We start from the raw sequence: 24,527 nt of genomic DNA, 5'->3' as shown, positions 1-24,527 counted from the left end.
AGCCACTCCTCCAGTCCCAGTTTTAATCACCAGGAACCTCCTCAAACCCTGCCACCACCCACCTCCCATTTTCAAGTGCCCTGTACCAGCATGCTCTGCTCCCAGCCACAGCCCTCCCCAGGCCCCATCACCCCCTCAGAGAGACAGACACACGGTCGAGGCCCCAGCACTGGGATTTATTGTCCCCCTGGCAGAGGGGAGGTGCCTGGGACAGCGCTGGGGTTGGTGAGAGCCAGGTGAGTTTCTCAGTTTGTGGGTGAGGCTCAGATTTGGGCCTGTGGCAGTCAGGGGGGCTCTTGGAAGCTGGGAGATTCTGCCAGTGAGAAATGGGTGTCGTTCATCCTCCGGTCTCTGAGAGCCCCGGGCAGGGGCAGGGTGGGGGGCCCGGGTGTCTCAGGAAGAGCTGAGCCACATGGGTCCCTGAGAACCCAGGAGCAGGGGACACCCGAGCTGCATCTGCATCCCTCAGGACCGGACAAGAAGGGGGCTGCCACCGCCTCCCCTCCTCACGCCACCCACGGGGCCACGAGGCTGTGGCAGGCCCACGGGGGCTCAGAGCTCATCATGGTGCCGTGTCAGGTCCTCCCCGTAGTTGGTGGCCTGGCTGCCCACAAACATGTTCCAATTACCCAGGATTTCGGCCTTGCTCAGACGGCCATCCTGGAGGGAGGGTCAGAGGTCAGTGGGGACAGGACAGGGCCTCTGCAAGTAGCTGGGTCTCTGTCCCCTCTCTCTGGGTCTCTGTCAGCCACTCTCTCTCTAGGTCTCTGTCCCCCTCCCTCTGGGGCTCTGTCCCTTTCTCTTTACCCACTCCCTGTGCAGGCCTGGCCCATCCCGCACACTCAGCCCAGCGTCCTCCCTGAGCATCACCTTGTCGGTGTCGCTCTCGTGCAGCAGGTGGTTGGCCTCCACCAGAGGCTGGTCCTGGGAGGGGGGCAGCACCCAGTGGCCGACCTCACTGCCATCCAGCCGCCCATCCTTGTTCAGATCCCGGAAATCTCGGAACTGTTGTCGCTCTGTCTCTACCCAGGCGGGCTCCTCCTCCCCAGCCTCCTCTGAGTACAGGTCCGCTGGGGTGGGACAGAGGTACAAGCCAGGTCAGGGGAGCTCTGGGGGCCTGGTGGACCAAGGATCCAGTTCTGACTCCGTGACCTTGGTCAGTACACTTCTTTTTTTTTTTTTTGGTTTGGAATTGAACCCAGGGCCTCCCACTTAAGCCATACCCCATGCCTTTGTTTTTACTTTGTAAACACAGCCTCATGCTAACTTTGGCCCAACTGGCCTTAAATTTGTATTCCTCCCACCTGTGCCTCCTGAGTAGCTGAGATTATAGGTAGGTACCACCACACCCGGCTAACTCACTTTACTTTCTTTTGCTTCAGTTTCCCCTTCTGTTTAAATGGAATTAGTAACAAAACCTGACTTCCAGGTGACCATTATGTTCTGGGTGAAATTGCTTCATTGATAACTGACAGATCCAAGTGACTGACACACACAGACATAGTGTATGCTGGGTGGCTGAGAGCCGGCACAGGTGAGCCTCCAAAGAAGGACAAATGAGTGAAGACTGATGTGACCAGAGAAAGAAAATACTATGAAACTAGCAGGGCACCAGTGGCTCACGCCTGTAATCCTAGCTACTCAGGAGGAAGAGCTCAGGAGAATCACGGTTCGAGGCCAGCCTGGGCAAATAGTTCTTGAGCCCCTATCTCAAAAATACCCAACACAAAACAGGGCTGGAGGCGTGGCTCAAGTGGTAGAGGCCCTGTCTAGCAAGCGTGAGGCCCTGAGTGCAAACCCCAGTGCCTCCCCTCCTCCCACCCCCCAAAAAATAATACTATGAACCTTCCCACAGTACAACCTGGTGGCCCCCAAACTTCCTCCCCACGGCAAGGGTCTCTCACAGACTTCACTTCTAAACATTTGTAAAACTCCTGGCCCCAGGCAGACCCGGAAGGAAGTTCACAGTGACAAGTCTTTCCGTACCAGACAAAGCCATCGTAATTAGGACAGAAAGCTTCCTTTCCTGGGGACCAGGCCAGGAAGCTGCCACCCAGATGTTTTCACAGCTTCCTCCTTACCAGTCCTCCCTTCCCCATCCAAATGGTCCTAAGTCTCATCTTTTGTTTTTTTTCTTTTTTTAGCAGTACTGGGGTTTGAACTCAGGACCTCACTTTTGAAGCAGGGCCTCTGCCACTTGAAGCACTCCTCCAGTCCATTTTACTCTGGTTAGTCCGGGGCTGGCCTTGATCTCAGTGCTCCAGATCTCAGCCTCCCAAGTAGCTAGGATTACAGGTGTGAGCCCCCAGCATCCAGCATAAATGCATTTTGTGTCTGGCACACAGTAGGTTGTCCATAAATGCATGAACTCATGCATTGTCCCCGTCTCCACCTCACAGAGCCATTGCTCTCATGGCGCTATATGTCCTCCACCACTGTCCCCAAGGAGGGACCCACTCACCGATGTACTCTTCCACTTGGACATAGCCATCTTTGTTCTTGTCCAGGTCCTCCATGGTTTCCTGGGGAGAGAGAGGCACGGAGTGGGTGTGGGCCCACCTGGCTCCTGAGAAACTGGAGCCTGGGCTCAGGACGGGCCATTGTCTCCAGGGATGGCCGTGGGGATGGGCACTGTCTCAGTGATGGTGTGTGGGAAGTGCTGGAGCTTTGGGGGTGCAACAGTGACATAGTTCCATCTGCATGTAGCGGCTGAGAGCCAGGATATAGGCACAGAGCCTAACTCGGCTTTAGGTGCAAGCACAATGTACTCTGTGGATCATTTGACACATGCCCGACATCTCCACTCTTCCTTTTTCTGCTCTTCATTCTTCATTTTTGAGACAGTTTTCCTATGCAGCCCGAGCTGACCTCAAACTTGTGATCTCTCTGCCTCAGCTTCCTGAGTGCTGGGATTACAGACATGCACCACCATGCCTGGCATTTTTCTACATTTCCTGAGCCAAAAGTCTTCTGCTTTCCCTATTTTTATACTCAAATTCATTCAGTGTGAGATGTCCAGATATCTGACACTGTATGATGTCATTAAGGAAAGCTAAGTTCTTTTTTTTTTTGTGGTACTGTGGCTTAAACTCAGGGCCTGAACCTTGAGCCACTCCACCAGACCTTTTCTGTGATTTTTTGTGTGTGTGTGTGATTTTTTTTTTTTTTTTAAGAAAGGGGCTCTGGAACTTTTTCAAACCTTGATCCTCCTGATCTCTGCCTTCTGAGTAGCTGGGGTTACAGGCGTGAGCCACCAGCACCCAGGAAGTTCTAATATTTTTGATGGAACAGATAAAATACAGTACAAGCTGGGCGGGGTAGTACACTCCTATAATCCCTGTACTCCAGTGGGTGAGGAAGGAAAAGGATCCTTTTTATGGGTGGGGGGTGGCGGTTGTTTGTGTGTTTGGCAGCACTGTGGTTTGGACTCAATGCCTCACACTTGCTAGGCAGGAGCTCTAGCACTTGAGCCACTCCACCAGCAGAAGGATCATCTTTGAGACCAGCCTGGGCTACAGATCCAGTGCCAGGACCACCTGGGCTACCACTTGAGCCACTCTGGTAGCCCGTAAATCTTTATTTCTAAAAGATAGGGAGTCATTTTGCTATCTGTAAATATAAGAAAGGCAGTAGTCAGTTCAGATCGGGGCTCAGCAAACTTTCTATGAAGGTGCATACAGCATTTCAAGCTTTTTGTACAGTATAGTCTCTGCGGCAAGGATTCACAGTTTTGCTGTGAAATCAGCCATACACAATATGGAAGAGTGCTAATGTCATTATTGACTGTAGGTGACAATGATGTGTCAATGTAGGTTCACTGACTGTAACACCTGTACCACCTGGTATAGGATGTTGATAGAAAGGTGGGGAGGGGCAGACTGGGGGAGGCAGGAGACACATGAGAAATCTCCTACCATGAACCTACACTCTTCTAAAAATAAACTGTCACCCAGGTGCCAGTGACTCATGCCTATGAATCCTAATCTTGGCTACTCCTAATCCCAGCTACTCAGGAGGCAGAGATCAGGGGGATCATGGTTCAAAGCCAGTCCAGGCAAATAGTTCCATGAGACCCCATCTCGAAAAACCCTTCACAAGAAAAGGGCTGGTGGAGTGCCTCAAGGTGTGGGCCCTGGGTTCAAACCCCAGCACCACAAAAAAAAAAAAAAAAAAGTTTTGAAAAGAAAAATCCTCCTTCTATACAACAGAGCAGATTTTGGTAAAACTTGTAAGTGAATCATAAAAAAGAAGGACGTAACAGGGGTGGCCCCAGTGTGTGGGACTGGGGTTTTTCTGGGGTTCAGAGGATTGAGGTTCTCCAAGGTTCTTTGGGGGATGTTTTTGAGGCTTGGAGGCCTGGTCTGACAAGGTAAGACTAGATCCTGGGGTCAGGGAGAAGACATGGGACAGAGGACCCTGCTTTGATCTGTACTTGTGGCCTGGGTTCCCTGCAGAAGGTTCTGGAGGACCAGGTGACTCCCAGGTAAGCGTTAGGAGGCTGGACCAGGGATTAGAAGCCTGGGTCCCAGGATGGGTGGGAAAGCAGGGAGCCAGGTCCTCCACCCTCACTCACGGCGACCACGATATCCCGCATGTGAGGGAACTCCTCAGGGTGCAGGAAGGCTGTCAGCTCCTCTCGAGTGGCCATTGAGTCCCCATCCTGGTCAGCCACCCGGAAACGCCGCTCATCCCGAGCCAGCATCTTCTTATAGGTCTCAGCGTCCTCCACGTCATGAAATTCTTGCCCTGGAGAAGGGGACAGATCTAGGTGAGCCGTGACTTCCTGGAGCTTAGGCCAGGCACTTAGGAAAAGACAATGGGACCTAACTCAGGGTGACTAAGACTTCCAGAATGCCAAAGAATTAGCTGGACATAGTGGTACATGCCTGTCATGTCAGCTACTCAGAAAGCAGAGACTGGAGGATCTGAAGTTTGAGGCCACCCCAGGCAAAGTTAGGAGGAACCTGTGTCAAAAACAAAATTCAGGAGGCGTGACTCAAACAGTAGAGCACCCGCTTTGCAAGTGTGAAACCCCTGGCAAGTGCTTGCCTAACATGCACAAGGCCCTGGATTCGATCCTCAGCACCACGAAAAAAGAATGAAGTTATCAAATGTATGTACAGTTTACATACACTGTATACTACATATACAATAAATTATGTCAGATACTAGTTAACTGATAGTGAGAGCTTCTATTTTCAGCCCTGTAGGGGGGAGTTTTGGGGGCATGGCCCTTGCCAGGGGCAGGAACTGGGTGGGCGGGACCCTGAGGTGTAGCTACCTGCAATATTGCATTTAATTGTCACCACAAGCAAGAAAAGTGGGTTCTTTCATTTATTCTCACTTCGTATATGAGAAAAGTGACTCTTTGACAAGAAATGGCTTGGATTTAGAGCTGACACTGCCCTTTTGGCCCAAATCCTGCTCTGATGCAGAAAGTTATATTGACCGAGGTTCCTTGACAGAGAGGAGGGGAAGGGTTTCATTTCAGGGAACAGTATGTGCACAATGCAGAAGTTTGAGGTCAGTATGTGCACGGTGCTGAAGATCCATTTGGGACAGAAAATGCTGAAAAACATCCCGAGCTGCTGGATGTCGTACAAGGCCCGCCTCAGGGACTGGACTATCTCTGCGGACCCAGCACTGGGTGTGGAAAGACTCCTCTAAAGCCATGGGGGAACAACTGGAGGTGGAACTTGGGCGAGGGACCAGAAGGAAGAGAATGAGAGCTGTGGGTGCTTGAGGCGGGAGAGTTGGAACAGAGAGAAGAAAACCGAGTCAGGGGTCGGGGCAAATAGGCTCCTCACAGATCAGGGGTCAGGGTCACTGGGCTTGCAAGTTAGGTGTCCCTGATCAAGGATCTGATGTCCCCAGTCATCGGCTCACGGGGGTTGTGAAATCCAGAATAAAAAGCAAGAGGTCAGAAATTGGTGACTTAGAGTGATGGGCCCTATAATGGGCTAGGGGCCAAAGATAGGAATTCCAGAGTAAATGGGTTAAGGGTCTTCAGGACGAGGGGGTCAAAAAGGTCATGGTGTGTTGTGGGGAACAGGGGTCGGGGTGTCGCCGCGTACCGGGCGCGTAGTGGCCATAGGTGGCGTTGCGCAGCTCCTCCCAACCCACACGCCCGTCGTGGTCCGTGTCGTACGTGTCCCAGGCCGCGCTCACCGAGTCCTGTATGTGCCGCTGCTGCGTGTGCGCGATCCACGCGCGAAGCTCGGCCAGCGACACCCAGCCGTCCCCGTCTCCCGCGCGGTCCATGCGGTCCACGATCCGCCTGCGAGCCGAGGCGGGGCACTTCAGGCTCGGGGCAGTCCCCAAGCAGGGCCACGCCCCCACAGTCCCCGCCCCCGAGCCGGCCACGCCCCATCCAGTCCCCGCCCATCGAGCAGGGCCACGCCCCCATGCAGGCCTGATAATGCGGTAGGCGAGTCGCAAGCGAACCACATGTCAATCTTGGGACTCCGCCCACCTCGAGTTCACGCCCTTATCCTCGACTCCTCCCTCAGAGGGGTTAGGGGATACCGGGTGCTAGTGGTTCTGATCTGTGATCTGGAGGATAGTGGTTCGAGCTCAACCAAGGCAAATAGTTTGAGAGTCGACCCCCCCCCATCCAGAGAACAATGGACTTGAAGGGTGGCTCCAGTAGTAGAGCACTTGCCGTGCACGTACGAAGCCCTCAGTTCAAATCCGTCCCAACAACAACAAAAAAACTAAAAGGGATTGGGGGAAGAACCTAGGCAACCCGAGGCCACACCCTCCACTCTGGCTCCGCCCCCAGGTCCTGCCCCGTCTCCTGCAGGTCTGAGTTGGGGTGGGGAGAGGGAGCCGGACGTCACATTGTTCACTAATCCGCTGGGCCCAGGCCCGGGACAGACTCTCGCCGTCTCAAGTCCCGCCCCTTTCCCGGACTGCCAGTCTCCGGACCCTCCTCTCTAGTCCCGCCCCGTGCCCCGCCTCCTTCCCTTACAGAGCTGGTCCAGCCTCCAGCTCTGCCCTGTGTCCTGCGGCTTTCCCTAGCCCCAAGATTGTTGCAATCATCCTGAAGACTGTACTCGCTCCTCCCCTCCGCATGCTCCGCCAGGCCCCTGTGCACCGCCCTGTCGCAAACAAGACACTCTAGGTGTTGGCAGTAATGGCGCCGATAGGTTTCAGTTCTTACTGCACCCTTAAGCTTCTGTTTCCCAGGGTCACAGTCCTGCCTCAAGTCTAGCTTGAATTCTCCTTCTGTCCCAACCCCCAATCAGCATGAACCATGAGATCCTAACCAATCAGATCATGCTGAGTCCCACTGAGGGGTATTTAAGCCCCTGCCCCTCTCTCCCCCTCTCTCGGCTCTCTGCTCTCTCCCTCTCCCACCCGGCAATAAAGAATCTCTTGGCCAGGTCACTCTTCTCCACGTGGTCACTTTTGGGGCCTATATTTCCTTACACTAGGTCGCATTCAAGCTCCTGGCGATGGCCCAGGAGCCCCTCCCATCTACCCTGGCGACGCCCTGCAAGGATGCCACGATCCTGGTTCTCCATCAATAGCTAACACAGACCACATGGCATCGTCCTCCCTGTCACTGTCCCTTAAGCCCCAGGGTTCAGTCCACAAGGTAGAATCCAGGCGGCAAAGCCCTCCCTGGCTCTGAGCGGCAGCTGCCCTCCCTGGGTCTGTCATCTACAGTCCCTGTCCTCAGGACTCACATCCTACCTTCAGATCCCAGCTCTGGTTAACAGGGTGGGCTCCACATCAGGCATTCTAGGTCCAAATCCTGCTGCCTCTTCTTTCTAGCTGTGTGACCATGGGCAAGTGACTTAACCTCTCTGTGCCTCCGTTAACCCTCTGTAAAATGGGGTTAAATAACTACCTACCCCTCAAGGTGGTTTAGCGATTAAGTGGGTTAAAGCATGTGACACTCCTTGAACAATGTCTGGTGTAGTTAGTGCTCAGCTAAGTGTGTTGACCTTCTTCTGCATCTCCTTTACCCACGCCACCCTGGCACTATCTTCCAGCCAGCAGACCTGCCCCTCCTGCCCTGGTCTCCACCCTCACCTAACCAACCGTCATCTCTGGAGGGTTTCTGTTAAAACCTGTCAGCTCAGATCTTTCTTCGGCTCTGAGTCTCATCTGAATCAGAGAATTTAATTCATCACTGTAACCCAAAAGGCCCTACAGAATATGAACCTTTGTTCCTTCCTTGCCTTCACCTCCAACCCTCTCCCCTTCACTCACTGAGTCTCAGACACATGGGCCTCACTGTTCCTCAAACACACCAGGCCTGCTCCTGGCTCAGGACCTTTGCACTTACTATTTCCTCTGCCTGGAATATTTCTAGCCACATGGCTCAAAGACTACCTTCGTGAAAAGCCTCCTCCCACTTCCCTGTTTAAAATTGCAACCTTCGCGGGGTGCCGGTGGCTCACGCCTGTAATCCTAGCTACTCAGGAGGCAGAAATCAGGAGGATCATAGTTAGAAGCCAGCCTGGGCAAAAAGCTCTCAAGACCCTATCTCGAAAAAAGCCCATCACAAAAAAGGCTGGTGGAGTGGTTCAAGGTGAAGGCCCTGAGTTCAAACTCCAGTACCACAAAAAAAAAAAAAAATTGCCACCTCTCCCTCCACCAAGATCTCCCCTCCACACTTCCTCACTACCTTGCTTTATTTACCTTTATTTGAGGCATTTTATATTAACTGATTTATTATTGCCTCCTCTCCCTACAATGTGAATTTTATGAGGGCATGAGGGTATGGCCTGGTTCAAGTGGTACAGCACCTGCCTAGCAAGCACTAGGCTCTGAGTTCAAACCCCAGTACCACCAAAATAAAATTTAAAAAGAACATTTCACGAGGGCAGGGATTTGTTCACTGCTGTGATTTCACTATTTAGAGCAGTGCTGAATAAACAGTTATGGGTGATCCGTTGTACAGAGCAGCAAGCTGAGGCCCAAAAACGAGAGGTGTCTGGGACAAAGGAACAAAGAGTGGCTTGAGGGTAGAATCTGAATCTAGAAGTTGCTGCCCTCAGTTGTCACATCTTGGGTCAGGCATAATGGTTCACATCTGTAATCCCAAGCTACCTGGGACGTGGAGGTAGGAGGATCAATACTTCCCAGGTTAGCCCTGTGGAAAATTGTGAGTCCCTATCTGAAAAATAAACTAAAGTAAAAAGGGCTGGGGACATGGCTCAAGTGGAAGAGCACCCCTAACAAACACCAGAGTTCAAACCCAGTACTGGAAAAATAAAAATTAAAAAAGGCGTATCTTCAGTCCCCAGTTTTAACCTGTGCTTTTTCCCAGGAGGGGAGGTGGAACTTTGCTATTGGATTCTCACGAAGAACCCAAGTCCTGTCCAGTCATGCAATCCCCCGTGTCTCCTGATCTGTTCCTCACCAAACTTCTCATCTCTTTTCCCCAAACCCCAGCTCTAAACCGTCCCCACCCACCCCTTGTCTGTCCTACCCCAGCCGGGCCTGGCTTTCCTCTGGGCTGAGTTGGTCGAATTCCTTGGCCACTTCCCGTCCCAGGAAAGCCTCATGGTCGTACTGGAAGTTCCCGTGGGCGTCATCATGAGTGGCCTCACTTAGGGGGGCCGCCTGGTGCACCCTCCCCTGGCCATGAGGGCCAGCGTCGGGAGAAGGCTTTCCCTGGGTCCCGCGCCTCAGCAGCAACAGAAGCAGCAGAAGTGATGCTGGCCACATTATCGGTCCCTGGCAAGTGGTGAAGGCCAGAGGTCAGGGGTCACAGAGAAGAAATCAGAAACGGGACCTAATTGGAGGGGGGGAGGGTTGTGTCTAGGACAGAACAGAGATCTGGCAGCAAAAAGAAGTTGGTTGCAAAAAGTCTGGGACTCCAGAAGGACCGGCAATGGGGCCAGAGAGGGCACGGTGGTCAGTGGCAAACCCAGCTGAGAAAGACCCAGTACAGAAGGGGGGAGAATTGGAGACGTGGCGCACATCCTGCTCAAAGTGCCGGACATGGTGGTGGCCAGCGACAGATCAGGCAGGCTCCCAGCGTTGCCCCCGGTATGGACTCTGGCCCTCGACCCGACTCTCCCTCCCTGGTTAGCCCCCCACCTCCACCCCTTTACCCCGTTATCCGGCCTCGATTTGCGCTCCACGCTCAGCTCTGCGCTCTCCAAAGATACCCAACTTGGCGGCTCTCCAGTCAGACCCCACCCCCGGTAGCGCAGAGGCCCCGCCCTCTGACCAATGAGAGCTCAGAAGAGCCCCGGGGGCGGGGCCAATGAGAACTGGTTGCGGCGGACGCCCCTCGCCACGTCCACAAAAGAAAAGCGGGGCGGCCCAAAGCAGGCAGAGTGGGCAACACGGCGGTGGAGAACTACAACACCCGACAGGCGTCGGGGCGACCTGCTCGCCCATCTCCAGCGCCTCTAGCCCCAAAGTCTCATGGAAGATGTATTTTTCTCCCTTTCCTTTTGTTGTGATGGCATTAAACAAAGAGGAGGGGTTGAAGGAGGCATCCCCATCCCTGCAAGAGAGAACAACTCCTCTCTTCTGCTCCACCAAGAAGGATTCAACATAGACTTCAGCCAGGGATCCCTTAAGGTGCCTGGCAATGTGCAGGCGTTTGAGAAATTTACGAACGGACAAGGCAACTTGTTAACCTCAAGAGATCTGAAGCCCAGGACTTACACCATTCATCCCCGCCCACCCATTCCCTTACCTCCCCTGCCTGAAACCTGAAAAATGACTGAGAACACGTAGATTCGGGCCCAAACTCATGTTATAAGTGGAGATGGAAAAGAACCATACATATTGGGAGGGGAAACTGAGGCAGACCACAAAAGGAAGGATCCAGAGGGAGGACAACGGGCCCAGGACTCCTTCTGGAGGCTCAGAGATGCCAGGATTCCAGGAGGTCTCACAGCATGACAGGGACACGACTACATAGGCTATTTGAAGCCAGAATGGGGACGGTCAGGCATTTGCTGGGAATGTGTTTATGTCCTGAGAGTCGGCATCCTGGGCTGGGCTGGGAGTGGACAGGAGGGCGCCGTCATCGTCCCCACGAAGAGAGATCCAAGGGACTGAGGAGAGATGAAAGTGGATCATCAGGATCTCTGATCTCTGGATTTCTGACCTTCCGTTCCCAACACCTGTGCCCATCTCTCTCTGCCTCTGATTTACTTTCTGGGTCTCTGTCCCCTCTCTCTTAGTCTCCCTCCACACCCCTAAATCTTTCTTTCTGTCCCCTCCATTCTCTGTCACACCTATCTGTATCTTTCTCTAGGCTTCTGTCCTCATTGGTCATTGTGTCCCCTACCCCCCATCTGGGGTCTCTGTCCTTCTCTCTAAGGCTCTTCCTCTTCTTGCCCCACACCTGACAGTCCGTTCCTCATCCTCCTCCACAGCAGAACTCCTCCTGCCGCTAACACCAGGAGCAGCAAGAGGCCAAGGATGATTCCAGCCACTGGCACAGAGGACTTGGCCGTTGACTCTGCATCCAGAGAATGCTGTGAGGACTGGAAATGGGGGCGGGAGGGGGCTAACTGGTCCCTCCCAACCTCAGAGATCCCCCAGCATCAAGGGCAGAAAGAGCCAATCAGGTGATGCCCTGCATCTGGGCAGAATGTCCCCAGGTTGGATGCAAGAACCTGGCATAGTGAGAGAGTGCCCAGTCACCCAAGCAAGGGACCATCAGCAGCGGGTGGCAGGGCTCCAACTCAGGAGGGAGGGGCACGCATAGCAGTGGGCTAGTCTCTTGGAGGACAGCAGTAGCAAGGCAGTACTTGCTTAGCTTTGGTGAGGATTGACAATGGCAGAAAATAAATGTCAGACTTCATGAAGACTGGCAGCAGCAAGATGGAAGATGGTCAGACTCAAGAGGACTGACCACCATGGTGAACCGGTGGTCAGAGTCCAGGAGGCCAGGAGCAGCAAAATAGAAGGCAGTCAGGAGTGAGGAGAACTGGCTTCAGTAGGCACAAGACAGACTGGGGAGGAAGGCGAGACTCAGCCATGGCAAAGCATAGTCAGGAATGGGGAGGATGTCACACAGTGGGCCCTCACCCAGCTCCACAGTGAGGGGCTGTGCCAGCCCCCCGTGCTGCACAAGGCAGCGATAGTGGTGCTCGTCACCACTTTTAACTTCCAGCGATGACCAGGCGTGGAAGGAGCCATCGCCATTGGGGCCCAGGCCGCCCTCTCCGGTGCCAGCTGCCAGCCCGTTCCTTAGGAAGCGAAGTTGCACCTCCGGTGGGTAGAAGGAGAACGCACTACAGGTGAGCGTGGAAAAGCCGGGGCTGCTGGGCCGGGCCTTCAGGCGCATGGAGGGTGGCTCTGCAGGATACAGGCACACAGCTGAGCCCCCCCTCCGACCCCCAAGAGCCATGCCTGGTTGCAAGCCTGGACAAAGACAGAGACCTCCATTCTGTATGCCCTGCACCGTGCTGAGCCATCATCAAAGAGGGGAACACCTTCCCAAGGTGACAGAGACCCAACCCTGCCACCCTGGCCTCAGGAGGCCACTTCATTCCTACTGTGGAAATGTATTGAGTGTCTGTTCTAGGCATAGATTGGAGACGCAGCAGCAAACAACACAGACAAAAGCTGCCATCTGAATGGAGCTTAAAATCTAATGAGGGGAGACACACAGGTATTGCATGAAAATAAATAAAAGGGCAACAGCCCAAAAGAGTGATGGCAGGGAGCACAAGACATACTATAACCATTAAAAGACAGTAAGGGAGCTGGGCATGGTGGCTCATGCCTGTAATTCCAGCTACTCAGGAGGTGTAGATAGAAGAAAGGAGGGCTGAGGCCACTCCTGGGCAAACACAAGAGACCCTACCTGAAAAATAACTAAAGCAAAAAAGGACTGGGGGCATAGCTCAAATGGTAGAGTGTTTGTCTAGCAAGCACAAGGTCCTGAGTTCAAACGTCAGTATTGCCAAAAAAAAGAAAAGAGCTGAATAAAGGTGTTTCACACCTGTAATCCCAGCTACTCAGGAGGCAGAGATCAGGAGGATTACGGTTCAAAACCAGCCTAGGAAAATAGTTCATGAGACCCTATCTTGAAAAAACCCTTCACAATAAGGGGCTGGTGGAGTGGCTCAAACTGTAGGCCGTGAGCTCAAACTCTCATCTGAAGAAAAAAATAAAATAAAATAAAACAAAGATAGGCAAATTTCCCACCAATGCACTTGAAAACCTAAAATGATCCAGACACATTGCTGAGAAATACAATATTCCAAAACTGACACAAAAAGAAATGAAAAGTTTAAGTAGTTCTGTAACTATTTAAACTTTTATAATCCAGGCTGGGGAAGAAGCTCGGCTAGGGAAGAGGCTCTGTGATAGAGTGCTTGCCAAGTATTTGAGAGGTCTGGGTTCAATCCCCAGTAACGCACACACAGACAAATTATTAATCCATAATTTAAAACTTTTGGGGGGTTTGTTTTTATTTATTCTCTTGTTTTTAAAACAGGGTCTCCCTATGTAGTCCAGGCTGCCCTTGAACGTCTTCCTGCCTCCACCTCCTTAGTGCTGAGATTACAGGCATATACCACCACACTTCCAGGTTCAGGGATGGGGTTATGGCTCAGTGGCAGAATGCTTGACTAGCTTGCCTACAATGCACAAGGCTTCCATCTCCAGCACCAAAGAAAGAAATAAATTCTGGTCACTCACATTCTCTCTCTAGAGATAACCACTTTCAGTCTATTGAAAGTGTATTCCTGCCAGGCACCAGTGGCTCCTGCCTATAATCCTAGCTACTCAGGAGGCAGAAATCAGGAAGATGGTGGTTTGAAGCCAGCCAGGCAAATAGTTCTTGAGATCTCATCTCGAAAAAAACCAACGGAAGAAAAGTGGTAGAGGAGTGGCTCAAGTGGTAGAGTGCCTGCCTAACCAGTGTGAGGCTCTGAGTTCAAATTCCATGACCTCCCCCACAAAATGAAAGAAATTCCAAGTCCAGAGAACATCAGTTAGTATCAGAGCAACTAAAGAAGAAATAATATTACCTTTTGTTTTTGGTGGGACTGGGGTTTGAACTCAGGGGTTCTTGCTTGCAAAGTGGGTGCTCTACTGCTTGAGCCATTTCTCCAGAAATTATACCACTCTTATTCAAACTCTTCCAGAGAGCAGATAAAAAGGAAATACATTTTTTTGTGGTACTCGGAATGCAGGCAGGTGTTTTACTACAGCCTCTCCCAACACATTTTATGAGGCTGGTATAATCTTTTTTTTTTTTTTCCCTGTTGGCAGCTGGAGTTTGAACCCAGGGCCTCACACTTGCTAGGCAAGTGCTCTACCACTTGAGTCACACCCTTAGCCCAGGGTCTTGATTTTTGGCGTCAGATGAGCCTCGGACTGGCATCCTCCTACCTAGAGCCTCCGAAGTAGCTGGAATGACAGGGCCACACCACCACACCCAGCTTGTTGATTGAGATGGGGTCTTGTTAACTTTTTGCCCAGGCTCGCTTAGAACCTGCATCTTCCCAATCTTTGATTCTTGGGTTGCTGGGATTACAGAGGTGTTTCACCTAGCTTGGCAGGCTAGTATAAATTTGTTAATAACATTTCTTTTTATTGTTTTATTTTGGTGGTACTGGGGTTTGAACTCTGGGCCTCACTCTTGCTAGGCAGGCGCTCTACCATTTGAGCCACTCCACCTGCTAATTTTTTTTTTTTTTTTTTTGGTGATAGAGGGGTTTGAAACGGGGCATTACTCAAGTGGCAGAGTGCCCACCTAGCAAGCACACGAACCTGAGTTCAAACCTCAGGACTGCCAAAAAAAGAAGTAAACAAACCAACAAAGGCATGGGCAGCGTGGCTTGAGTGCCTCACCGGGGCTGGCTGTGGCTTGGGTCATTCCTACCACCAAGGGCACGTCTCACAATCTCAGCAGAAAACATGCTCAGCGCTTTCTTCCGAAATGGGAAGCCAAGCAGCTTCTCTGGAGGAGAGCTGGCTCCCTGGCAAGCTGGCACAATTTGCTGCAAAGTCAGGACAACTGAAGAGGGCCAGGCTGTGGCCATCAGCAGTTCTGTGTCCTGCCTACGTGTGTTTTTCAACACATGTGTATCGCCCTGTGTACTGTACTCACTAACAATCTCTTCTGCCCCCAACAGCGTTCACAATCTGGGCCAAGTCCAAATATAGGAAATCTGTGTGCTTTTGGGCTCTGCTTAACAAAAAACTAAAACCAAAAACAGAAACAGAATTAAGTTGTAAGCTGGTCCTGGTGGTCCATGCCTGTAATCCCAGCTACCTTCGAGGAAGGAGGATCAAGAATTTGAGGCCAGGATTTCAGGTGTGGCTCAAGCCTTACAGTGCCTGCTTTGCAAGCATGAAATGATGAGTTCAAAACCATCTCACCAAACGACAACAAAACAGACAAAAAAAGAGTTTGAAGCCAGCTTGGACAAAGTTAGAGAGCCCTTATGTCAAAAAACAGAATTAAAAAAGGGCTGGGGGTGTGGCTCAAGCAGTAGAGTGCCTGCTTTCCAAGTTCAAAGGCCTGAGTTCAAATCCTTCCAGTCAAAAAAAGAAAAAGACGTGGACAGGAAAAAAAAATGACACATACAGGATTCAGGCTGCAGTTCAGTGACAGGCTACGAAGCAACTTTTTTTTTTTTTTTTTTTTTTGGTGGTACTGGGGTTTGAACTCAGGGCCTCATGCTTGTTAGGCAGGTGCTCTACCACTTGAGCCACTCCACCAGCATCATTAAAAAAAAAGAAAAAGAAAAAAAAAAGGTGCCGGTGGCTCACGCCTGTAATCCTAGCAACTCAGGAGGCAGAGATCAGGAAGATCAGGTTCAAGGCCAGCCTGGGGAAATAGTTCTTGAGACCCAATTTTGAAAAAAACCCATCACAAAAAACGGCTGGTGGAGTGGCTCAAGGTGTAGGCCCTGAGTTCAAGCCCAGAACCACAAAAAATTTTTTTAAAAAAAGGTACATTTGGGTGCCTGGCACACTACAGTCACAGCCACTCCAGAGGCTGAGATGGATGGATCATTTGAGCCCACAAACTCCAGGTAATACAAAGCAAGGTCCTGTCTCAAAAAAAAAAAGGAAGGTAAGAAACAGCCAGGCACTGGTGGCTCATGGCTATAATCCTAGCTACTTGGGAGACTGAAATTAGGAGGAGCAAGGTTCAAGGCCAACCTGTGCAAATAGATCGAGAGATTACTGGAGGAGTGACTCAAGCGACAGACTGCCTGCTTTGCAATCAGGAAGCCCTGAGTTCAAACCCTAGTCCCACCAAACAAACACACAAACATGACAGGATCGTTAAGCTTGTAACAATATTTAGAGAAAAGAAAACTTGACTGATTCCTCTGAAGGTTGAGCATTGATAAGACTCCTTTTAGAATCAGATAATAAATTGAAGTGCAAAAAAAATTAAAATACTATTCTTTCTAGATGGAATTGTGTCTTTTCTACAAATTCCTGTACTGAAGTCCTAATCCCCTGGACTCCTTGGAAATAGGAACTTTTAATTTCTTTTTTTTGTTTGTTTTATTTTGTTGAGATAGTGTCTTGCTATGTAGCCCAGGCTGGCCTTGAACTTGAGATCCTCCTGCCTCAGCCTCCCCAGTGCTGGGATTACAGGTGTTTGCCACCATACCTGGCATTGCCGATAGGAACTTTACAAAGGTAATTATGGTAAAATGAGATCATATGGAAAGGTCCTCGTGCAATATGTGTCTTTTTTTTTTTCTGGTGGCATTGGGGTTTGAACTCAAGCCCTGACACTTGCTAGGCAGGTGCTCTTACAACTTGAACCACTCCAAAACCAGGCCTTTTTGTGATACATATTTTCAAGACAGGGTCTTGTGAATTATTTGCCTGGTCTGGCTTTGAACCGCAATCCTGATCTCTGCTTCCTGAGTAGCTAGGATTACAGGCATGAGCCACTGGCGCCCAGCTATGACTGGTATCTTTAGAAATAAGCGATTAAGTCATAGGGATGACCACGTGAGGACTCAGGGAGAAGGTGGACATCTGGAAACCAGTGCCAGAGGCCAATCCTCTGTCACCTTTGATCTTAGGCTTCCAGTCCCCAGGCCTGTGAGAAAATAAATGTCTGTTGTTAGATCCCCAGCCTGTGGCATTCATTGCTGTGGCCCTTTTTGAGTTTCCTTCTGAAATAACAGTTCAAGGCAATGCCCCGAGAGCCACTAAAACCATTAGATGAACACCTGGCAGAATTCCGTACCAGCCTGATACCCACCAAGATAGCACAAAACAGACAGGGGACAGACAGTCAGAGCACTTGGGCATTGACAAACACTTGTGGGTTTTTTTTTTTTTGTTTTTTTTTTTGCAGTACAGGGGTTGAACTCAAAGTGCTTGCTATTAACCCAGAAAGTTTTGTTGCCATAAAAATTGAACCAGAAGCTTTATCAGTCAAGCTTCTAGATCAGACTAATACCTTACAGAACAGAAAGTGAACACGACAGAGATGCACAAAGCAAAATCCAGATGGGGTGAACCCCAAGAAGACAACTGACTTTCTTCAAAGCAATTTTTTTTCCTTTTTTTGGCAGCACTGGGGTTTGAACTCAGAGCCTCACTACCACTTGAGCCACTCTACCAGCCCTTTTTTGTGAATGGTTTTTCCAGATAGGGTCTTGTGAACTATGTGCTATGATCCTCCTGATCTCTGCCTCCTGAGTACCTAGAATTACAGATGTGAACCACCGGTGCCTGGCCTAAGCAAATTTGTTGGAAAGAAAACTAGAGAGACAGATTAAGAAAACCTGCAGATTCAAAGACACTCACTATCAACCATAGACCTAATGAATTCAAAAGTATAACACTATCAGAGATAACAAAGACGATTGAGGTGAGTTTGGTTTTGACAAAGACTTTTTTTTTTCAATAGTGGGCAAGTGCTGTACCACTTGAGCTGAGCCTTTGGCAATGGCTTCCAAGATACACCACCAAAAACACAATCCATAAGAGCAAAAAATGTTGACTTCATTACAATTAACAATCACCTGAGCATAGTGGTGCATGCCTGTAATTCCAGCACTGGGAAGCCAGAGGCAGAAGGATCTTGAGTTCAAGGCCAGCCTATGCTATGTAGTGAGACCCTATCTTAAAAACCCCAAGAAACAATGACTGGTAATGTAGTTCAGTGGCAGAGCACTTTTCTAGCATGTGCAGGCTCTAGGTTCCATCCCCAACACTGCAAAAATAAAAAATAAAAAACATAGGGGTGGCGGAGTGGTTCAAGCACTATAGCACCTGCCTAGCAAGCGTGAAGCCCTGAGTTCAAACCCCAGTAAAAGCAAAACAAAAGAAAAAAATTCAAAAAGCTAAACACAGGTGGGGCCCTGTGCTGGGGGCCCGGGGAGGACAAGGGGGACAGTTCTAGTGCAGAAAGATCTTCTGGAGCTGGGGCCAGTGGCTCACACCTATAATCTTACTTTGGAAGGGAGGATCAAGGTTTGAGGCCAGCTGGGACAAATAGTTCACCAGAGTCCATCTCCAAAATAAGCAGAATAAAATGGACTGGAAGTGTAGCTGAAGGGGTAGAGCGCCTGCTTTGCAAGTGCAAAGCCCTGAGTTCAAATCCCAGTTCCACTAAAAAAAAAAAAAAAAAAAATGTGGGGACAGGCTACATAGGTGGGCATCCAGGGAGGGGCCTGAGGCCAGGCTCTGGTCATCAAGAGGATGGACTAGATAGAGGTTAGGCAGGAGGCTCACCCTTCCACTCCAAGTTCCCACGGCCTCGCTCCAGGTGCCCCATCAGTCGCTGTGGGCAGGAGTAGAGCAGGAAAGTCTTCTCCTTATTCACCGTTGCTGCCTGCTGCATCCACAGCTCACTGACAGTCAAGGACTCTGGCCACTCCCCAGTCCAGTTGCCACTTGTGGGGTCGAACTGCATGAACTCCTCACCATTCAGAGCGAATGTGGCCGTGGGCACCGAGGTGTTGTCAGGGCCCAGTTCACAACCCAGCAGGCCCTGCAGGGTGTAGGGACCTGGGGTGCCCACACACAGGTAAGCAGGGCCCAGGAGCAGGGACATAGTCTTCCTCCCTCAGACCCAGGGGTCCAGGCCCTCAGACCCAGAGATCCAGGCCCCAGCCTCCCCCCTCAGACCCAGGGGTCCAGGCCCAGCCTCCTCCCTCAGACCCAGGGATCCAGGCCCAGCCTCCTCCCTCAGACCCAGGGGTCCAGGCCCTCAGACCCAGAGATCCAGGCCCCAGCCTCCTCCCTCAGACCCAGGGATCCAGACCCCAGCCCTCCTCCCTCAGACCCAGGGATCCAGGCCCAGACTCCTCCCTCAGACCCAGGGATCCAGACCCCAGCCCTCCTCCCTCAGACCCAGGGATCCGGACCCCAGCCTCCTCCCTCAGACCCAGGGGTCCAGACCCCAGCCCTCCTCCCTCAGACCCAGGAACCAGACCCCACCTTCTCCTTTCAGGACTTTGAGAGCCTCCTGAAAGAGATTCTCCTTGCTCTTCAGGTCTGTGGTCTCTTTCTCCCAGTACCATGCCACCTGGTTTTCCCAGATCCAAGCCCCACAGGGCTCAGCCACAGGCCGCAGGTTGCTATAAGTCAGATACTGCTGGGGACCCAGCCAGCCTGAAGCCCAGAAGGCAGGAGTCCCCGGGGCAGGGGAGGACACGGCTGTGAGGTGGTACAGCAGGGAGAGATTGGTCTCTGCGGAGAGAACGGAGTGAAGAAAGTCAGCGGAGGAGGGGACCTAGACTCCTGCCAGGACCTGAGGCAGGACTTAACCAAGGGGAGAAAGAAACACTCAGAGAGCTGGGGACAGAGACCCAAGGAAGAGACCCAGAGAAAGGGGGCCAGAAGGACAGAGACTCAGAGGGAGCAGAACAGAGACCCAGAGAAAGGGAGACAGAGACCCAGGGAGAGAAAAGGATAGGGACCCAGAGAGAGGGGGGACAAAGAGACAGAGACTCAGAGATAGAACAGAACAGAGAGAAGGACCAAGACCTAGGGGTGGAAGGGACAAAGACACACAGAGAGAGGTAGATAGTAACCCAGAGAGACAGGGGGACAGAGACATGAAAAGAGGGTAAGAGTTGAGTTCCTGACAGGCAGCGCCAGGACTGAGGCTGGTAAACAAACTGGAATTTGGAGGAAAGCAGGGCTGAGCCAAGCTCGGATTTCACTTCCTTCACCCCTTTCCCAGCTGGGGACGTCCTTCCTTCCCGCGGCCCTCCCCACAGCCCAGGCCCCAAGTGGCTTCTCACCTGCGCCCCACGCTCGAGGCAGGAAGGCCAGCAGGAGACCGAGTGCCCAGGGTTGAGGCCAGGGCACCTCCATGCTGAGAGGGTGACCTGGGGCGGGAGGGGGCATGTGAGACTTCCGGACCCCGTCCCGCCCCTTCCTCCAAGGGGTACCCTGCCAAGACCAGGACCCCTAGAGACTCGGGGTTCGGGGCCCTTGCCTCAATGAACTTTCACTCCGTAATTTCATCCAGTTTGGTTAATTAATTACAGAAACTGGATAGGCTGAAACTCTGATTCTCATACCTTCCACCCAACCCCTCCTTCCCTGTCAGACCCAGGAATGCAGGCCCAGCCTCCTCCCTCAGACCCAGGAGGAAAAGGCCCAGCCTCCTCCCTCAGACCCAGGGGTCCAGGCCCAGTCACTCCTCCCTCAGACCCGGGATCCAGGCCCCAACCTTCTTTCCTCAGACCAGAAAGCACAGGCCCCAGCCCTCCTCTCACACCCAGTAGGCTGGATCCCAGCCCCTCCTCCACCAGACCCAAGGTTCCAGATCCCAGCCCTCCTGCCTCAGACCCAGGGGTCCAGGCCCCAGCCCTCCTGCTTCAGATCCAGGAGTCCAGGCGCCAGCACTCCGCCCTTGTCCCTGAGTCTGGGCCCCCCTGTTGCTCACCGCAGCCTTGATCCTTCTCAGCTGCAGCCCTGGCTGGCTCTCGTGACTGGAGACCCCAGTTCCTCTCTCATATCCTGTCCGGACACTGTACACAGACTCCAAGAACATCCAACCCCACCCCCCAGCTGCAGGGCACACCCCGGCCCTAGGCTCAGCCTCTCTGGAAACTTTTGTCTTTTTGCTTCTTTGTCTGTTATTGCATGTATTCTATTTTGAGGTTGGCAGCCATTTAGCCAGAGCTGGGAACAGAACACAATCAGAGCTCTTATGTCCAGGTCCTGTGGTAGCATTGCCAGGACTCTTGGAAAGCTCCTTGGAACAGTCCACGGTCCTCAAGGGGCCTGTTTCCAAGGTCAGTTACATATTCTGAGATCATATGACAATGTCCACAACAGGTCCCTGGACGGCAGGCAACCTATAGTCTACTTTAAGGCACTCCAGAATTTGGGGAGTGGGGAAGGTAGCTCAGTGGTAGAGCACTTGCTTAGAGTATGCAAGACCCCTGGGTTCTTCTACACCCCACCCCATAAAAAAAAAAGGGTTTCAAGAGGCACTGTCATGCCCAGCACCCTGCTGAGTTAACTAACTCCAACCCTCTTAGAGGCCCCTAACCTTCTCCCTCAGCCCCAGGGTTATAGACCCCAGCCCTTCTCCCTCAGACCCAAGGTCCAGGCCCCAGCCCTCCTCCCTGTAGGATCTTTGCTAGGGACCCTCCCCTGTACCTGTGTCTCTAATCATCTCAATCACCCATCCTAGCAGCCCGAGACCTAGCAGCAAAGGCCTGAGGACACTGCACTCATGATCAGTGCATGGCGAGTTGACCACCTCACCCCAGGATCTCCCTAAAGGAGTCCTGAGTCCCAGTGGAACCTTGGCTCTGACTTGCTTACAGGACCAGCTCGGGGTGCCCAGCCCCAGCCCCTCCCCCTACTGCAGAGCCTGCTCTAATTCCTTCCATGTCTGCCTAAAACTGAATGAGCATGGCTCCCCAAACCACTTCCGGGTCCTCTCTGTTACCGGGGTCTCCCACCAGGCCCATCCTCCACTGAACCTCTCCAGGAAAGACATACAGAGACAGACAAACAGAGACAATGACAAATAGGTGTGTAGGTGGATGGGTGCAGAGACAGAAAAACACAAGTAGACAGATGGGTGGGGCAGATGGATAGATGGGTGACTGGTAGATCGATAGACAAGTAGATAGAATAGACAGACAAATAGAAACAATCAGACAGACCTATTGTACCACACCTGACCTAGCAAGCAGTCCCCCACAGGCTACTGGGTGTTTGCTAGCATGCTTCTCCTGCCCCTCTTCCAGTTACTGCTGTTCCAATATCACCACTAAAAGAGACCTAAGGGTCTGATATTTCTAAGGGTGTCTTAAGACACCCTGGGTCCTGCTCTGATGGCCAAAGAACTCTGTTAGAATACTCCTAGAAAGATAGGCGTGGTGGTACACACCTGTAATCCCAGCACTCAGGTCTCTGAGGCAGGAGGATGGAAAGAGTTCAAGGCTAGTCTGGGCTACATAGTGACATCCTGTCCCCCCCCCACACACACACACTCAAAAAAAAAAAGAAAGAAAACCCTAGGATCCTTCTCTATGATCTAAGTCCCTAATCTTGTCACTGGAGCCCTACCCACCACCACCTGGAGGCACAGCCCTGGGGCTTCCTTCCCCCTCACCCCTGCCCCCTCAGTCTTCCCACTCCACCATCCTTGAAGTCCTGGCTTACCCATGTCTGTCTATGTCCTTCAGGTGTTCAGGGTCTCAGGAGCTAAGCATAAGTACTGTATTAACAGGTAACTTGAAGTCTCCCTCTCCTCGGTAAGCTATGACAGCTAACCATGCGACAGTTAACCTTGCAACAATGATTTGCCCAGAACTCTAGATAAGCCTGCCCTGGGTAAATAGCTCAAGGAAAACTCTGGAAAACTCATCCTCCAACTAAAATGAGATCTGTTAAAGGAGAAGAAAAGATGTGCTTGTCTGTCTCTGCAGAAAGGGACCAAAGTCATCTGCAGGCTTGATTAGGGACACTGAGGCACAGGAATCACAAGCCAGGAGCTAAGTCTAAGTGGAAGTCTCCCTCTCCTCAGCCCCAGCAGGCTACACTGGCTACACTCTTAATCTAGCAATAATGACTTTCCCAGAGCTGCACATAAACACGTTCTCAGTAAATACCTCAAGAAACCCATCTGCCTAGCACTGGTGGCTAACACCTATAATCCCAGCTACTAGGAGGCAGAGATCAGGAGGATCTTGGTTCGAAGCAGTCCAAGCAAATAGTGCTCAAGACCCTATCTTAAGGGAGGGGGTGGGGGCAGGGGGGAGAAATGACCCAAGCCTTGTATGCACATATGAATAATAAAAGAAAAATGAAAAAAAAAAAAAGACCCTATCTCAAAATACTCAACACAAAAAAAGGGCTGGTGGTTGTCTCAAGGTGTAGGCCCTGAGTTCCAATCCTAGTACCACAAGAAAAATAAACAAAAAATCCCTGGCTACCAGGTGCTGGTAGCTGTGTTCTTCTGGGGACTCCAAAGAGAATTGTTTCTCCCACCCCTTTCCCAGCTTCCAGAGGCTCCAACATTCCTTGGCTTATGGTCTCTTCCTTCATCTTTATATTCAAGACTCATCACTCTGATCTCTGTTTCCATCATCACGTCATCTCTCTTTGATCCTGACCTTCCTCCTTCTCTCTTATAACGAGCCCATGCCAGGTGCTGGTGGCTCATGCCTGTAACCCTAGCTACTTGGAAGGCTGAGATCCAGAGGATCAAGGTTTGAGGCAAGTCCTCAAACCCTCTCTGAGTAACTGCCCTAACAATCTCTCTCTCTTGTCCCTTCCTCCTTCCTGCTACAAAGGAAAAGGACTCAAAGTTTCTGGATGCTTGCTGGTCAGCTGGAGACCTGCTATGTCTTCAGGGGCTGTTCAAGACTCTTAGAAGACAGATTAGAGCTGGGTGCAGTCGTACATGGCTGTAATCCTAGCTACTCAAGAGTGGAAATTGCGACAATTGCTATTCAAGGCCAGCCAGGGAAAATAGTTCAAGAGACCTTATCTCAAAAGAACCCATCGCAAAAAAGGCTGGTGGAGTGGCTCAAGCCATAAGAACACCTGACTAGTAAGTGTGGGACCCTGAGTTCCAACCCCAGTGCCACCCCAAAATAACAAGAAGGGAGCTCAAACTGGGCGCTGGTGGCTCTCGCCTGTAATCCCAGCTACTCAGGAGGCAGAGATCAGGAGGATCGCGGTTCAAAGCCAGCCCAGGCAAATAGTCTGTGAGACCCTATCTCGAAAAAAAAAAAATCACAAAAAAAGGGTTGGTGGAGTGGCTCAAGGTGTAGGCCCTGAGTTCAACTCCCAGAACTGCCAAAAAAAAAAAAAAGGCAGGGGGGAGCTCCAGACAGTTGCTGAGACAGGTGATGGAGACAATGAAGGTGCTGAAGACAACAAGCTGTGGGTTTCTAGAAGCATTCCAAAGAACTGCCAAGCCTTAAGGGCCAAGGTCTCAGACACCTGAAGCCTGAGAGCTGTAAGACTTGTCGCTGGAGGGCTGGGGGTCCCAGCACCTGAGGCTGAACGAGCTTCCTGCTGCTGCCTGCTGTGCCCGCTGCCTCTGCCCGCTGCAGCTGGAAGCTGAGGATTACAGTAGCTCCCAAGTGCCAGGGCTGCTGGTGGTTAAGGCC

The 24,527-nt window shown here is 51.6% G+C and overlaps 2 protein-coding genes and 1 non-coding gene across 10 annotated transcripts; all 3 read right to left on the bottom strand.

Annotated features, from left to right (window-relative positions):
* Positions 1-155: 155 nt before the first annotated feature.
* Positions 156-10,228, bottom strand: Rcn3 (reticulocalbin 3). 3 transcript variants are annotated; one of them, XM_020159962.2, is made up of 7 exons: positions 10,074-10,228; positions 9,446-9,693; positions 6,075-6,277; positions 4,574-4,746; positions 2,462-2,522; positions 871-1,070; positions 156-660 (listed from the first exon to the last, which is right to left on the bottom strand). In XM_020159962.2, the coding sequence occupies exons 2-7, from the start codon at positions 9,682-9,684 to the stop codon at positions 553-555; spliced, it is 984 nt and encodes a 327-aa protein (XP_020015551.2). In that variant the 5' UTR covers positions 9,685-9,693; positions 10,074-10,228; the 3' UTR covers positions 156-552. The 3 variants fall into 3 exon arrangements, with proteins under 3 accessions (XP_020015551.2, XP_073914058.1, XP_073914059.1); XM_074057957.1 differs by lacking the exon at positions 9,446-9,693 and having other exon boundaries at positions 10,074-10,176; XM_074057958.1 differs by lacking the exon at positions 9,446-9,693 and having other exon boundaries at positions 6,169-6,277; positions 10,074-10,150.
* Positions 10,229-10,711: 483 nt separating this feature from the next.
* Positions 10,712-22,706, bottom strand: Fcgrt (Fc gamma receptor and transporter). Of its 6 annotated transcripts, none has more exons than XM_074057951.1 (7): positions 22,570-22,706; positions 20,181-20,267; positions 19,372-19,623; positions 18,664-18,939; positions 12,016-12,285; positions 11,327-11,443; positions 10,712-11,033 (listed from the first exon to the last, which is right to left on the bottom strand). In XM_074057951.1, the coding sequence occupies exons 1-7, from the start codon at positions 22,571-22,573 to the stop codon at positions 10,924-10,926; spliced, it is 1,116 nt and encodes a 371-aa protein (XP_073914052.1). In that variant the 5' UTR covers positions 22,574-22,706; the 3' UTR covers positions 10,712-10,923. The 6 variants fall into 6 exon arrangements, with proteins under 6 accessions (XP_073914052.1, XP_020015547.1, XP_073914053.1 ...); XM_020159958.2 differs by lacking the exon at positions 22,570-22,706 and adding an exon at positions 20,831-20,987; XM_074057952.1 differs by lacking the exon at positions 22,570-22,706 and adding an exon at positions 20,727-20,745.
* On the bottom strand, positions 15,594-15,666 carry Trnav-aac (transfer RNA valine (anticodon AAC)). Its single transcript has one exon. It is a non-coding gene; the product is annotated as a tRNA-Val (tRNA).
* Positions 22,707-24,527: the final 1,821 nt, after the last annotated feature.

This window comes from Castor canadensis, chromosome 16, assembly GCF_047511655.1.
Source record: "Castor canadensis chromosome 16, mCasCan1.hap1v2, whole genome shotgun sequence".
NCBI lineage: Eukaryota > Metazoa > Chordata > Mammalia > Rodentia > Castoridae > Castor > Castor canadensis.
Note: the sequence above shows the minus strand (reverse complement) of the source record. Positions and strands in the feature narration are given on the sequence as shown.